This window comes from Mus pahari, chromosome 2 (assembly GCF_900095145.1).
Source record: "Mus pahari chromosome 2, PAHARI_EIJ_v1.1, whole genome shotgun sequence".
In the NCBI taxonomy this organism is placed as follows: domain Eukaryota; kingdom Metazoa; phylum Chordata; class Mammalia; order Rodentia; family Muridae; genus Mus; species Mus pahari.
Genome location: NC_034591.1, coordinates 158511801 through 158528815, shown reverse-complemented (window position 1 = coordinate 158528815; position 17015 = coordinate 158511801). Strand labels below are relative to the sequence as shown.

The 17015-nt window shown below is 42.5% G+C and overlaps 1 protein-coding gene across 17 annotated transcripts in view; it reads left to right on the top strand.

Annotated features, from left to right (window-relative positions):
* Sox5 (SRY-box transcription factor 5) overlaps nt 1-17015 on the top strand; it is a 943592-nt gene that overhangs the window by 810522 nt on the left and 116055 nt on the right. For 11 of the 17 annotated variants that reach the window (XM_029534569.1, XM_029534568.1, XM_029534566.1 and 8 more), the window contains one exon: nt 6920-7043. In XM_029534569.1, the coding sequence (XP_029390429.1) occupies nt 6920-7043 (124 nt within the window). The remainder of the gene's footprint in view (nt 1-6919; nt 7044-17015) is intronic. The other 6 variants (XM_029534576.1, XM_021190118.2, XM_021190121.2 and 3 more) reach the window with 1 other exon arrangement.

The following is a 17015-nucleotide window of genomic DNA, read 5'->3' as shown; positions in this document are numbered from 1 at the left end:
TGTCCCCTTTCATATTGTAGCTATGACTTCTCAACCCAGAACCTTGGCAATCTCCTTACTCAGCCCAGGTCTCCACTTCCCACCTGCTGGAAAGGCTTCTCCAGACCAGAGTCCAGGCAGCACAAGCTCATTAGTGCGGGTTGGAACTTGAACTCTTTCAACTGGTTTTTTTCCCTTGGTCGTTTGCTATCACTTTAAATAGAGCAAGGCTCTGGGTGTCATTCTCGGCTGGCTTCGTTCTTGACCCTCTCATCTTCCTGTTTGATCCTAAATATTTCTCCTGGTGCATACCTATTAGGGATTGGTCCTTCCTTGTCTGTTGCCCTCTTCCATCCTATCAGCTCTGTAAGTGTGCTTTTAGAACTCTTCATATTCCTGGCAGTGTGTTCTTTCTACACTGTTGATTCAGCAGTGTGATTCGCCAGCCTGCAGAGGAAGGAGTAGGTAGCGAGTGTTCCCAGATTCACCATTGACTCAGGCAGCTCTCTCACCTCTAGCCTCCTCTTCCAGTGGGGTCCTGTCCCCCTCCTGTGGAGGCTTCCTCGTGTCTATTTTTCTCTCATGTTTCCCCTTTTCCTTGGAATGATTTTCACAGATGATCCTCTGTATGCTGGGCTCACTCCCCCTGTCCTGCAGCCATCTCAGGGGGTGGGGGGGTGGGGAGGGGAGTGGACCACTAGTGAAGCTGGCATTCTATTCTCCTTTCTGCTTCTGGTCCAGCATATCTCCCCTCTGCCCCCATGATGCTTTCCGGAGATCTCTGTGACTGGCGGGGTGGCACTAAGTTGTAATAATTGTCTCTTTGTCCCATGAGACTCAGAGCAAACGTGAGTGTGAATTTATTTCCCGAGCCTTAGCCACCCCAAAGTGGATGTTGTGCCTAGCTGATGTGAACTGGATGGAAAAAAAAATGAACAAAACCATTTCATAGAAGGAACAGGGAGAAGCAGGTTAACAATAATAAGCATTTACTTAAGATGGAACCAAAAAATTGTATAATAGAATGTATTAAATATGAAATACTGAAATGAATAATTGATAGATACTTTTCTTTATAAATGTGTCAGCATAGTTAATTGGTGGGTCACAAATTTTTAGAGGCCATGAATATATGCAGTATCTTCTGGTAGAAGAATAGGTGTTAAGAGACAAGATACATTTCGAAGTTTTAAAATCAGGATGTAGCTGTGTAAATTTGTTATGACATATTCCGACTTGTGAATAGCATGCCCCCTATTAAAAAAAAAAGACTAAAATTTTGTGACAAAAGTAGTTTATTGAAATTTAATTAAAAATGTCACACATTTTAAAAACTTAATTAATAGTTTAGAAGAAATTTCATGCATTAAGTAATAAAGTGAATTTAGTAGTGATTAAACTTAAGAAATAGTCAAAAGTAGCAAATATAGAAGATAAGTTTCCAACAGTACAACTAGTTTATTTTTTGAATGTGTCCAGAAAACCTGGAATTTTTTGACTCCGTGTGCCCCTCTCTCCAAGGTGGTAGCAAGATTTTAGCAGAGATGAGCTGAAGAGTATAGCTAACATAGAGCTCCTCACTCTTGCCAAGAATTAGATGCACAGACCTGCTTGCCCATCGAATTAGTGAACACTATGCCTCTACCTCAGGTGATGAGCCCCTTCCCATAGCACTCTCCCACCCATCGAGCACAGGTGTCGTGTCTCAAGTGCACCTTTGTATGGCCTAACCTTAGGGTGTTTCTCCTTTCACGTTCATTGCGGATGCATGGGTGTTGAACGCCATAGCTCATGTCTCCCAGAAGCTGTTCTAACATACCCACCTTTCTCACAATGTACACTGCAGGCCCCTCACATTTGGGAACAATCCTCAGAGACTTAGAATAGTCTTGGAAACATTTCAAACAGGAAAATGACCAGCCAAACTGTTTCCTGCCCCTCACACTCTGCATGACCACGGAAGTACCTCTGCTCTTGATCTGAGCAATTTTTATCAGAGGGCAAATTTTCAGCTGAAGAATGTGAGTTGTGAAGATAAAGTGTGCGTGGAAATGTGCTTTAGCTTCATATGAAGACCTACCACACACTCTTGGAGTGTGCATTTGCTGGGAGACTCGCTGGGAATATCAACAGCACCATCTTCTCCAGGCTGCCCAGTAATGCTCTAAAGAAAACTCACTGTTGAAATGGTGGCATTGGGTTGATGTTTCGTGTAGTCCCTCTTTTTGCCCTGTTGGCCTTAGCTTAGCCTTTAAAAAAAATGCAGTACTATGAACAATTTATTTGGCCAAAGTAGGTCTGACTGTCTTGTCAGTGTGATGACTGTTTCTTCGGTAAGAGAACCCCTCAGGTTTTTCTCTCTTTAAAGTATACTGATTCTTACTTGTCATTTAAAAATATTTAGACACTAAAAATCTAAAGTTATAACAAAATATACTCAATAACTACCCATAATAAAATAAGTTTCAAATATACAGATTTAATAAAAGGCTCCAGGAATTTTACCTTGTCCCTCATAACATTACAACTTTTACCACATAAAATAGACTGTGTTATTGAATAATACTCTCACATTTGTCCCATAGTAAAAACAACTGTTAAGTAATGTCATTGAGAAAAATCTCTATATAAAAACAGTGTGTGGGTTTTTTTTTTTAATTTAAGAAAATGTATGTCAAATTTGGTGGTGCACACCTGTAACCCAAGGACTTGCAAGAAGATGCAAGATGGACCTGTGTTTGAGACCAACCTGAAAGGCCTTGTTCCCCAACAAAGAGGAAGAAATGAACGTGGAAACTCACAGGGAAACGTTAGAGTTGGCACAAGGCCAAGAGAGTGGTGAAAAGCCTGGCTGCCCATCACGCTATCAAGGCAGTAACAGTATCCACATCATATCGTAAAACTATTGAGAAGACATGAAAAACCCAGAGAATGTTTGCAAAAGGGAAGAGTAACACATGTTCTACACAATAATAGAACATTTCACAAAGGTAGAGTCACTAAGACAACACGGCAGGGTATGATGGGCTGGCCACCCACAGCACAAGTGTATAACATGTGACTCTATATTACCTTCTACCTGCTTCAGAGGTGTGACATATGAACCCATGTGACCCCTGTATGTGTAAGACCATGAAGCTCCTGCAACATTCTCTGCTCTACTTCTCTGAAAATTGGTCAGTGGTTAAGCTGGGCCTCCACAGCTTTGCAGTTGATGGATTGCAGGTGATCCCAGTCAGTCCAACCTGTTGGCTCATGAGTTCCCCATAAAAGAGCCCGAGCTGCTGGGTCCAAACAACACAGTGAGGAAGAAGTTGGGCTCTTTTTTCTAACTAAATTCATAGTTCACAGGGGAAACCCAATGTGATTAAAAAACCATTCAATACCAGAAGTGTCCTGTTATCTCTCCCAAGCATTAGCTTATTAAATTGTGAAAGGCAGGAGTTCTTTCTGCTCCACAGTTGGATGCACTAAGAAGTGCCCGATACACAGAGACATTGTGAGAGCCTAAAAATTGTCTGAAGAATGAGTACTACCTTGCCACGAAGAAACAATGGGAGGGGTTGATTAGTGGAACCATGAAGGAGGGCATGCTGCTGAGCACATTCTGGAGTGGACAAGCAGAGAGGAAGCCTGCAAACAGATCTACTGGGCTGGGGCAAAGGCTGTGTGTGGAAGGTAGCAGGAACAGCTGGAAAAAGAGCAAGGGAGACAGGGAAATCCATACAGAAAGGCTTGCTCATTCATCACCAGATGGAAGTGAACCATCCAAAGTTAAAAAGCAGGAGGGATAAGTGCGGTGCACATCTGAGCCTTGGGAGATGAACATGGCAACCAAATGGAATCATAGGCCTTGGAATCACTCAGGAGGAATTTTATAAAGGGCATGACTTAGTGTGTGTTATTGCCTTGGCATTAGGACCTTCCCTTCCCCTTGCTGACATGTCAAGGGTACTTTGGACAAGACCCAAAGAGTTGTTGACAATGATGAAGAATTCTTGGAAACAGCTCTGCTGGGGTTGTCCAGAGCCTGAAATCCCAGGATCTGGGATGTTGAATGAGAGGCTTCTCAGGATACGTCTCTCCAGTGCTGCTCTATGGTGGGACCTTGTCTCAATGCAGTTTTCTCTTTAGGCTTGGGTACACACCAAGATCATTAAGGGTGTTTTGAGGAAGGCTGTGGCTGATCTTCAGCCTTTGGGACTGAACAGGGATAGGAGCCTCATGCTGAGCTTTCTTGAAGCTTTTCACGGGACTCTGGAACTTATAAGTTCGATAGTTGCTTCATTAAAACCAGACCCATGGTCACTGTAGGTCTGAACATTGGTTTGCTTACGTCATAACAACCTGAGATGTGGCTGCTCCTCGTGGCCTTCCCCTCAGATGTATTTAACCCAAGGATTCTCTTCTTCTTCCCATAAAGTGTTCGTATAAAATTTAGGACACGACACTGTCTTAGAAATAAGCTGGACTGTGTAAAATGACAGATACAGTGTGTTGTGTGGAATGGAAAGACTGCATGGTGACTAGCCTTCACCCATAACCAGTGTGGCTGCTCAGTCATCTGTCTCTTTGTCTCTCATTCTCCCCTCATACCTCTCGGAAGTAACTCATGCTGTTTATATTGGATGTCTGTCGGCTTCATGATTTAGTCAACGTGTCCCTACATTTGTACAGTCGCATACTCTAACCTTTTAATCAATGGTATTTCCATAAGCATGCACCTCCTACCATTCTGCCCTAAAAATAGTGACCATGATCATCCAAGATTCAGTCTTTGTCTTGAGGTAGTATTTCCTCATTCCAGTACCTCTGGTTCCAGTGTTGTGTGTGACAGAAAGATTTATATTAATTTGGCGAAAGGCATAGATCGCAACTAACAGCCATTGCTAAAACAGGACTTCTTCACATTGTCCTATACCCTTTCTGTTCCTCTCTCTTTCTCTCCTCCTTCTTTGCCTCTCCCTCTGTCCCCTCTATCCTCTCTCCCTTTCTTCCTATCTCCCTTTCTCTTCCTGTATCCCTCTCTCTTTGTCTCCCTTTCTCTCCTCCTCTCTCCCTTTCTCTTCCTGTATCCCTTTCTCCCTCTGTTTCTATCCTTCTCTCTTCCTCTCTCTTCTGCTGTCTCTCTCCCTCTGTCTTCCTGTATGTCTCTCTCTCTCCCCTTCTCTTCCTCTCCCCTCCCTCTGCTTTCCTCCCTTTGCTTTCTTCTCATCATTCATTCCTCCCTCCCTCCCTCATCTGACCCTGACCCCTCATGTGAACCAGCCAGTCTTAGAAATTTAAGCCCAAGGTTTATTGTGGCGGATGAAACAAAGGAGAAGCCAGGGGTGAGCTTTTAAAGCAAGAACTGGTGAGAAGCATGTGCAGCTTAGGATTCCTAGGGATGGTGAACAGCAGCGAGACACAGGCTGAGGTGCACCACAGAACTCATGGGAGCCTGGTTTTCTTGGTGATTATATCCTGACTGCCAAGCTCAACTCCACACACATAGCTGGTAGTTATTAAATATTTTCTACGTTGCTGAATTAGTTACTGTATGGAAAGATTAGTGAAGAACACAGTGTCAGGTATGTGACTGTTAACATGATCCTAAATCAGTAACCATATTCCCCAGGGACAGACTCTGACAATAGATCCACTCATCTGGAAGACTTCACCTAAATATTTATTTGAAAAAAATGCTAGTTATATTAGTTCCTATCTTCTATATTAGGCAATAAGAGGACACATTTGTAGAGATGGTTATGCTAGACTGTATTTGTTCACCTGCCTGCCTCTGCCTCCGCAGCATACAGCACCACATTGCCCTGCTGTCTTTTCTTACACGGGCTCTTGGGACCAGACTCGGGCCCTGTTGATAGTGAGCAAGCATTTCACTGACTTAGCCACCATCGATTCTGTTTTGATAGTTCATTATTTATTAACTGATGTGAATTTCAGATGATAAGAGGAGTAAGTACCAGAAACCTAGAGCCCAGATGAGAGATGACAATGGAAACAAAGACCATGTTATTCCAGGAGGGGTGTGACTGATTTCATCGAAGAGTGCCACACGCTGACAAATTCTGTAGCCACGTGAAGCCTTTTGGTGGTAGTTGCATCCCCTTGAGCGAGAGGCAAAGAACAGGTTTTTTCCTAGGCTCTCTTCAAGGCTACCCACAGTATTGTAAAATTTCAATATTATTTGTGAACATAAGAATTGATCTCCAAGTAATAGCAACTCATAGATATGATGATATAGATTTGGCTTTAGTTCTATAAGAGAGAATGAGGAGGCTGCACAAGTGTCCACTTCCTGTTTCATGTCAGTATATATGCGTGTGCATGTGTGTGTGTGTGTGTGTGTGTGTGTGTGTAGAAAAGTGAATCTATGCAACTGTATAAAATCCAGAACCCCAAATGAAAGGAGACTGCAGTATCTTTCAGAGTAGGAATTTCTCACTTAACCTGATGCTTTTCATCTTACAACTTTTCCCAAGGAACATAATTACCCGCTTTATTGTGACTAAGACTGCACCGTGCATATGCCCTGCTCTTTTTGATTTATTTCATTCACTTGCGGGCAGGTGTTGAGGCTTATCTCAGGCCTTGGCTGCCATGATGGATACTATAAGAAGAGTGGATGACAAACGTCCTTGTGGCAGGTTGCATGGGCATCTTTCAGATTTATATGCAGGCAAGGGATATAGGGATCACAAGGGGGTTCTCTTTTTAGCATGTTGAGGAACCCCCATACTGACTGGATAGACCAATTTCCCTTCAAACTTACCAATTGATTGTTTCCTTGGCGTGGCGTGCATACTGGGTGATAGCCATTCTGACAAGGGAGAAATAGAATCTGGATGAGTAACCTTCTGTTCTAGTGATATAAGGGCTTCACGGGATGGAGCAGGGGTCACCAAGACTTCTTCTCTTTGATTCGCTCTCTCACGTTCAGCAGGTTCAAGGTCAGCTGCCGCCATTGATGATTCCCGTGTTCCCTCCTGACCAGCGAACCCTCGCAGCAGCTGCCCAGCAAGGATTCCTCCTTCCTCCTGGTTTCAGCTACAAGGCTGGGTGCAGTAAGTATTCTGAGCTTTGAATTCCAGAGTGGGTGGAGGGTGTGGCTTTCAGTTGGAGTATTTAATATAACTGCCACACCAGGAAATGAGTTCACTCACTGAGCAGGAGATAAACCACTGTGATGGTGAGGGTGTGTAGGAAGGGTTTGTGTTAGCTTACATAAGCACATATCTCACGTCCGTGACCCCAGAGCCACTATTTGTCCTTTACACCTCTGCCTTGTGCCTTCCAGTTCCAGTGTACTGCTAAAATAAGAATATAATTTCGGGGTTCACTTTTTAAGAACTCCTTTCCTACAGTTTCGCATTGTTCAATAATTTAACCCTGAATTACCTAGAGAGAATGCGACCTTTGTGCCCTCCGTATGTTAATAGCCCATTGTAGTTGGAATGTGAAACACCTTCATAGATTCAGGAATTTTGGATAGTACCCCAACCCCACCCATGGCATGATGAAGTTTGAGAAAGTTGCAGAACCTTAAAGTCACAGAGACTTTCTGGAGGACGTGAATCGCTTTGGGTGAGCCTTGGGGGTCTAGGGCCCCACCTATAGTAGCTATTTCCTCATTGATTTGTGACTGGATTTTTGAGAAGCCAGCCCTCAGACGCCTGTCTTGCTGAAAGCCATCCCTTCACACTGTGAACCAGAAACTGGCCTTCCTCTCTCAGGTTGCCTCTTGCTGTGCACTGACTGTGCGAGCAAGCGCAGCATGCTTCACTCTTCCTGGCGCTTTGAACCTGCTTCAGCTCATGGGAGGGGTCCATTCCTCGACCTGTGGTGGACACCTTTCCCCCAGCCCCTTTGTGTCATTTATGATTGCCCAGTTGTTCAATATAATTCAAAGGTTTAAAGACTAGAAATAAATGTGTTAAAATTGCAGGGGTAAAAATGCAAAACATCACCTAACAGGATAATTAGAATTAATTTCTAGTCAAGTTGTGCAGAGGTTCTCAAGTTAAGTATCACAGCTCAAAACTCAGGACTGTGAAAATCCAGACCTTCGTTTTCCCCTCTGCGTCGTTTTTTACTGATTTAGACTATATCCCTCTTGACTTGGTTTTCCTTTGTTTTCAAATGAGTGAACATATTTTCTTTTCATCCTGGACCCTTCACTTATCCATTTCAGAATACAATTATACAGTTCAAACTTTATAGATCATCATTTAGTCTAGAGTCTTAGTTTTTTTTTTAACGATAATTAAATGCTATATTTTAAGGATTTAAAATTCTCAGAATAATTTTCATACTAAGGGTGGAATTTTATATTCTATTGTCACTCTAAGCTCTGTGTAAGCATAAAGGGTCTTTGGTTTTCTTTCTCTTTGTGTAAAGAACTCACTTGAAACACAAGCAGCCAATGCGATTGTGGTTTTTTTGTTTTGTTTTTGTTTGTTCATTTGTTTGTTTTGTAATCAAGCTTACTAAAGCAACAAGAGGCCACTGCTTTTTAAAAAATCATCTCTTGCCTCAGACTGCACTGCAAAATAAGCACATAGTATCATTTTCATTTCCAAAAGAAAAGTAAGTATATTTTTAAGCAAATGTAGACATAAGTTCATTAGCAAATACTATGCAGAAGAGAAGAACATATTGAAGGTGAACATTAGCACACCTACAGAGCCAGACATAGCCAGGAGCAGAGGTGTCCTCACTCCTCTTGGCAGCTACCGTGTTCCGTTTCCCCAGTCTCAATGTGTCATGGACCAAACCAAGTTTTACCTTTGTGAAAACAGTTGGCATTTTAACTGTTGATATTCATGTCTAAAGCTGTAAACAATACCACGCCTTCAGTTACCTTGGAAATAAAATTGAACAAAGCTTTTTACTGCTGCTGGCCAACTTCAGTTTGGCACCTTGACAGACTCTAGAACTCAGCAGAGTCTGTGGATTGTGAAAGAAAGTGACTGCTCTTGTTAACACCGGGACTCTTGGGGGCAAGCCCCAAGAAGGAGCTGGGCGGGTATGAGAAAAACTCTATAGATGGTCTCTCCACTGATTGCATTGCAAGAAGAGAAAGTGGGGGACAAAACAAAGCCATCCACCTCATCTTCAGTGTGACTACTCACCTCATTCCCTGCAGCTGTCAACCTGATTTCTGTATATGTCAGGCGCTTTGAGTGTTATGATAAAGTTCTCAATGACAAACACTCGCCAGCCCACAAACTGTGTGGATCCAAAACCAGCGGCTTTTTATCAGCTTGTGAAACGCCAGGCTAAGATTTGTTCAAGAGCTAAAATGTGGATAAATGTTCCCTACAGACACTGGCTGAGGAATCTGGCCACTGCAGTGTGAGTCAACAAATCTTACTTGCAGAAAAAGAGGCTCCTTGGAGAACAGAGGTATCGGTGGAGGTGTTGGTCCTGTTCTGAAAATAATGAAAAAAGTGTTTCCTGCCATGGAGTGGGCAAACACAATTGTCCCGTGGCTCTCGATAGCCGGATGCGCAGCGCAGACCGATTGCAGCAGAGTTAGCAGCCAGGGACCCCAGGACACACTGACTAGATGCACAGAAAGGGAGCAGTAAGGGTCCTCCAGGCTCGCCCGTGAGTCTTCCTGTCCGTTCACAGTCGTGAGAGTATTGATAACACCCCCAGCATTCTGTCTGAGCACGTAATTAAGCCAAAACCATACAGCCTCGTGAATCCATACCTAGTTCTTCATTTTCCTACCTATTACTTAAGACCTCAAAAAGGGATTGTAAACCTCTGTGGGGAGAATAATGGCGTGTCTTTGTTACTGTTGCCATTGTCCTTGATTCCAGACCCACCGTCACTCTGCAGCCCTGTCCTCTTGCCTCAGCTTAGGGCATCTTGGGACTAGGGGTATCTGTACCAGTACTCGGCCAATAATAAAGGTGACTTAGTAAATCAAGTGTCATCTCATGAGAGAGAGGAGATAAACTTGAAAGACTCAGATGAAAACAGCCTGGGAAGGTCAACCCTATCTTACTCAGCTCACTGGAGGAAGGGAAGTAACTTGTTCTTTCTAAACTCTTAAGCAGGCTACAATGTGACAAATAAGTTCATAATACAGAATTTACATTTTCAAGACTAATGTATATCTGACAGTATCACTGAGCTCAGTGATAGCAGAAAGCAGTCATGACAGCCCATTAAATAAGTCTGGAGTGCAAAGCACCTAAAATGTTAGTCCTGAATTCTAAGCCAAGTGGGTACACACACAATTTAGCTCAGTCACACCAGGGGTCTCAAGAGTGTATCCACATAGTCTTCACAGTAGAGCCCCAGCTTGTGAGGAAAAACTTTAACCCATGAGTGCTGAGGCTACTGCCAAGCACCCACCTTCAAATAAAGGTTTAAGTAGCTTTTGTACCTGCAAAAGTACTTTGTGTTGGAAAGAAGACACGTCCCTTGTCATCGTTTATCTTAGAAAGCTCAATCCTGCCTTAAAGGGACGAGATAAGTGTGATGTGTGATGTGTGTTGAGATGTATGATGTGTGTTGGTATTCACCAAACACTTTCAACCTGGGACAAGCTTTAGAGACCTTGGCTGATGCAAGGGCTAAGGCTTGCTCTGCAGCCCTCTCTGTCTGGGCCCCTTCCCTCTGTGCATGGCTTTGATTGGCAGATGATTTTTCAGGAAACCCCATGTTGCTCTACAGTGTTTAGTTTAGAAAAAGAATTGGGAGGAGTAGATGACTCAGATACTGGTGGCCATAGCCCTCTGTCCTTTTCTTGATTTGGGCACAAAATTTCCAATCCTATAATTCTACTAGTCACAAGCACTGGAAATTTTGACAAGGAGGCATTTTATATGGAAATAATAAAATCTTGAGAGAGTCAAAAATCAGTAAAAGAACAGTTTTTATGCACACTATAAAAATGAGTTGGAAAAGAGCTGGCTTGATCACTTAGCACAGGGTGAAGAATAGAATGTGTCATATGACCAGTGACACAGAGTCACCTTGCTAGAGGGACAGGAAGCCAATGTCTTGTGCCCCGGGCCTGGGGGTGGTCTCAGTTGGCTGCCGAGGGCATGTTGGGTATTTTCACAACTCAAACAAAATATAGATGCATCTACTTGGCACTTTGCAAACTTCTATATTGAAATTGTGTGGACTTTTCTACTTTATAAGAAGGAGTGGATGGATTTTCTTTTCTCCTAAAGGTGGCATTGCAGGAGTATGGCATGGAAAGTGCTTTAACTCAGGAGGTCTTGGGGACTTCTGCCCAGTGTAGTGTTACTACTGCTTCTGTTGTTGCTGCTGCTGCTGTGGTAGTAATGATGATGATGGTGATGATGATGGTGGTGATGATGATGGTGATGATGATGATGATGATGATGATGATACTTTTTCCTCCTCTTCCTCTTCCTCCTCCACCTCCTCTTGCTCCTCCTCTCCTTCCTCTTCCTCTTCTTGTTTTAACTCTTAATACACAGTTTAGTTTCTGAACCAGGAAGTTGTCATGATCATAAAACTTATTCCCACGTAACTTACAGAACCATGTGTACTGCGGTCAAGATAACCAATTCATAGATCTATACCAGTTGACTCCTCCCTGTACAGGACTGAAGGCTCTCTGTTGTGTTTGTTTTGCAAACTGTTCCCCATCCCAGACAGGCGACAGCAGATTCAGAAGCACTTGGAATGCCAGAGCTCAGAGGTAGAATCGGATTCTAAGTCTGCTGCTCCTCCTCCAGCGAGTCTGCTGGTTTGAAAGACACATACCCCACATAGACTCACACATTCAAATACCTAGTCTCCAGTTGGTGATGCTGTTTAAGACAGTTTGGGAACATTTATAAGGTGGAGAAGTACATCACTAAAGGGAAGACTTTTGAGAATTTACAGCTTTATCCCACTTCCTCCTCCTCCTCCTCCTCCTCCTCCTATCTCTCTCTCTCTCTCCTTCTCCCTCTCCCTCTCTCTCTCCCTCCCCCTCCCCTCCTGCTCCCTGTCTCCCTCTCCCTCTCCCTCTCCCTCTCCCTCTCCTTTTCTCTCTTGCTCTCTCTCTGTCCCCTGTGTGAAGATGAAAGTAATATCTCCCTCCCTGACTCTGCCTTTGCTCCTGCCCGTGGGACAAACTTTCCCCGACATTACTCACCCCCTTTCTCCAATAGAGGTACATTCAGCCATGACTCGAAGGGATTCTTTATAGGAATAAACACTTTCAAACTCAGCAACTAAGTCAGACTTCCCCGAAAGGCTTTAACTTACAAATTTTGAGGAAGGGAGAAAATTAGAGGTCTAGGGGGAAAATAATGCCTATCACTTTAACACAGTATGGAAGGAAACCTGATCAGATCTCCCTTCCTCTGCTATTGATGTGGAACCCGCAGTCTGCAATGGCCAGGGCCCAGGTTTCCTCCCTAGGGTTAATAAATGTGCACCATGTTGATGGGTTTGGGCTTATGCTTTGGTGACTGTTGGACACTGATTGCCTATGACCTGTGTGTCAGCTGACGCCGTGGACTCTGTTAAATCAGAAATTAGCATGTGGTCTTCTAAATGCCAGATCACAGAACCTGTGCACCAGAGGGACACAGCGGAACCCACAAGGTCTCCCCGTCAGGCAATGACACATGTGGTATTAACTAGACACAGGAACACGTCAACAAGTTTGCCTGAGGAAGTCGGTGGTATTTAATTCCTAAGCATTAATTTTATTGTGGCATATGAGGACCTAATTAACTGAGAGTTTCCTTTCTTATTGGAAGAGAAAACACTGTTCAGAAAACTGATTCGGAATAAAGACAGCACATTTTAAGTTTATTAAGCCTGGCTTATCAACTCCTATTTACTTAAGCTAATTTCATAAGGCAATTAAGTATTTCAGTCACTATATTGCTATTTTATTTAGCACACTTCTGAAAAATTAATCGATATGCTAAAATGCAAAAGAGGATGCGATTGAATCTCTGCCTCTCTGGTTTCACAGAGCCACAAGTGACTAAATACAGTTCCTTCAACAAAAAAAAAATCACATAATTGTTTCCAACTCGAGCCTAATAAACAGAGAAGTGGAAACAGACCTGTGAAAAACGCTAGCAGGGAACACCCCAAAGTTGGTAGTAATAAAGAAAACAATGAAGGTTTGGAGTACATCAAATCAGGGGTTGAAATCACTTCCTGCTCATCCAGATGACCTGAGCTGATTCCCAGAATCCAGGCTGGGTGACTCACAGCCACCTGTAACTGTATCTCCAGGTGATGTGACAAGTCTTCTGTCTTTTGTGGACACATATATACATGTGGCACATGCCGACACAGACACATAAAAAGAAATAAATTTATACCTTAGAAAGAGATAGGCTTCAAAAGACAGAAACATTTCCGTCAGCATCCCCCACATCTGCAGACTCTGCTATTTTCCTAAGTCATGGGAAGCCACATCTGGTCGTGACCTTGATCCTTGAAGAAGTGGGGGGATAGTTTTCTAGTTATTTCCATTGGTGGGTACCGGACCTGTGTTTTTATAACATCATCTTAGTATCAACACTTTCCTTTGTGCCTTCACTCTTTGAACACAGGCAGCCGCAGGAGCAGTCCCAGATACTTCATATGATAATTGATATTTTTAATTGACTCATTATAGCTATTTCTAAAGAAGACAAATCATTGTCACATCACAATTGGGTATTAAGTGAGTGATCCAACTCTGGAAATAAAGGCAGGCAGAATTAAAATACTGTCACTCACTCTAGGTCACAGCTCAATGGAGTCCATCGTTCCAGGCAGCTTGTTCCTAACCACCAAGGACACCGGTTTCTGTGCTTCCTTTGGATGTGAGGGTGTTCTGTTACATCATCCCAGGTGTCAAAAACGTGCCATTTAGAGTCTTGTAGGCTAAGAGTCATCCCACATATATTTCCCGCTGGCAGCTTTCCTCCCTGCTGCCCAGTTACATTTCTCAGCACTGTGGCCAATGTATGACATGAGGTAATCTACAGAAGGGAGGGGTTTAGGGAAGGGTGGTCTTGGAAGCCTGAGGTGAGCACTCAGTTTCAGCTCTTGAGAGCCAGATCAACCAGCTTCCTCTGGTGAAGCTCGTCCTCCTAAAGGTTCCACCTTCTAAACTGGAGGCCAATCACTCACATGAGCCTCTGAGGGACATGTCTATGCAAGCCAGGATACCTGAAGACCATGGACTAGAAGAACAATCTGGAAAATGAGATTCTATCCTGACAGACAGAATACCAAAATGCCATAAAAAATTAAAAATCGTCAATTACATGCCATACCCTAAGGGCAAGCTGGATATGAAAGAGAAACACATTTGATTGTATCTAAATTGACTTAAAAGAATTCCCTTCTTCTAAGTTACTACCTCATAATATTTAATCCTACTAGGTCCATGTTCTCCATAACGTTCCATTCCTCGTTAAGACACAGAGGCAGAACTTAGATGTCTATTCTGGTATAGTTCTGGATGCAAAAGCAATTAGTTAATGAACAGGCAGCTCAATGTGAGTTACTGTGCAATCGTTTAAATGTCACCTCTGAAGTAATGTTAGAACGCAGAAGCAAAAGGCACCTTCCAAAGAAGGTCCCCTTTCCAGAGATAGCAAAGTTCCTGAGACGATTAATCCAAGGTTTTCATTCACACTAGAACTTTCCAATTCTGACTCAAGAGTTGAAATAAAAACAGGTACCTCATCGTTGATATGCAGAAAGCTCTGTCTGTGCTGAGAGGTGTTTCCTAAAGTGTTCATAAATTAATCTCTTTCTAAACCAGCTATCGAGGTAACTATTAAATAGGATAAAGTTTTCATTTGCCACGCTACATTAAAAAGTCATAAAACCATTTCATTAAAGGCACCTCCTATCGAAAAGATGTTAGCCCGTGACAGAGCACTTAAGAGCTAATGATTATCTCAGAATGTCTTCTTTTAAAATATCTATAGAGCCAAATAAAGCCCAATACAGTTTACTTCCTCAACTAAGATTCACTAGGAATATTTGTATCCATTCCTTACTGTTTGGTGGGAGTTAATACAAAATATTATCATGTCTCATAATTTTTTTCAAATTAAAATCATATTATATTATGATCGCAAATTTTTTTTGCATGAAGAAAGACATTCTTTACTTCTCCATTCTGAGTTCACAAAGCTGTTTGAGGAGAGTCTATATCTAAGTGTGCTGGGCCGAGGGTCATTGCTCAGCACTTTGGAGCACTGGATGCTATTGTAGAGGACCTGAGTTTGATTCTCAGAATCCACAGGGAGGCTCTCCACCCTCTGTAACTCAGCTTCCAGAAGTTTTAACACCCTCTTCTGGGTTTTGTGGTCACTGCATGCACCTCTACACACAACGAAAATTAAATAATAACTCTTAAAACCACTTTTAATAAACAAATAAATACAAGGAAAATGAAAGTATAGCTGTTCTTATTGGTATGAAGAGTTACATTCCAGCTTCCTTAGATTTCAAAATAAACTGGCAGAAGGCTATCATGGGGGTGAAGAATGATTAATCCTGTCTGTATATAACATGTTTTCCCAGTTTGTCTTCAGCAGTACTCAGGCACTTAAATAGAATATAACAACTAAGAAATGAAAAAATTTAACACTTTGAAGACACATACTATTTACTTAAGGTTAGTGTGTATTTGTGTGTATGCACATGTGTGTACATGTGTGCATGCATACAGCCTGAACAGAGAGATCTAAACACAACCTGCATGAGATGGTTCTCTCTTAGGTCATGTAGATTACAGGGATCAAACTTGGGTTCTCAAGCCCCACCCCCACCCTCTGAGCCATCTCACTGACCAAAATATAATTTACCTTTATATCTATCTAGTCAGATATGAATTGCTTTTGAAATATGTTTATAAAAGACAGATCATGAAGTAGAAAAGATATTCGTTCCCTGAAATATATAATGGAAAATTCATCTTTATTTAAGACTCTCTGTAGAGTTTATTGTGGAAAGTTAAACCCAGGGTACCTGTGTTCTGGAGAAATGCCCTAGCCCTGAGCTACATCCCTGGAACTAACGTCTTAGCTTCTCTGTGTGATGTCACATCCTCAGCCTCTACCCTTCTTCACTACCTACCCTTTTTATTATAGGAAGCCAATTAAAAAATGAATTAAACACTGTATAATAAAACAAATTTGTTACTTATTTGTAGAATTATTTGCTTATGATCTGTTTCTTTCATTAAACCCTATACTTTCAATCCACCAGGAGGCATCTCCAGTTTTACTTGGCTAGCTTCCTAACTAACGATACTACATTCATTCATTCATTTGTTCGTTTGTTCCTTCATTCATTCGTTTGTTCGTTCATTCATTCATTCATTCTTGAGAGAGTTAAATGAATCAAATACTGAGCTTGGGTATTAAAACATAGTTCCTACCTTTGGCTTGTTCATAATCTAGCTAAGAAGATTTGAATTCTTCTAGTCTGGGTGTCTATGTCTGCCCAAAACTCATGTGGTAGAATTCTAGCTCTTAGGGTGATTCTTCTAGGAACTGGGGTATTCAGGACAAATAGGTCAAGAGAGAGAAGTCCTTAGGAATAAGGATCCCGAGAACTGCTCTGCCCCTTCTATGTGGTGGCTTCTACAAGCAGCATCTATGAAACAGTTTGTCATTCCATGCGAAACTTGTCAGGCCCTTGCTCTTAGGTTTCCCAGCCTCCAGAACTCTAAGTGAATGTTAGGCAAGAAAGGGTCTCACTCCTGTGATTCTGGCACTTAGAAGGCTGAGGAAAAAGATTGCTGAAGAGTCAGAGGCCAGCCTGAGCAAGACAGAGATGGGGAGGAGGGCGGGCAGGAGGGCGGGAGGGCGGGCAGGAGGCAGGAAGTTTGGAGTCTTGCTTTCCAGGTACCTTGTTTTGGAATCTTTGTAGTACGTCAAATAGAGTAAGATGAAGATGGAAAGAATATATACAATATATATAAAAGAGCTCAAGAAGCTGGACTCCAGAAATTCAAATAACCCCATTAAAAAATGGGGTACAGAGCTAAACAAAGAATTCTCAACTGAGGAATACCGAAT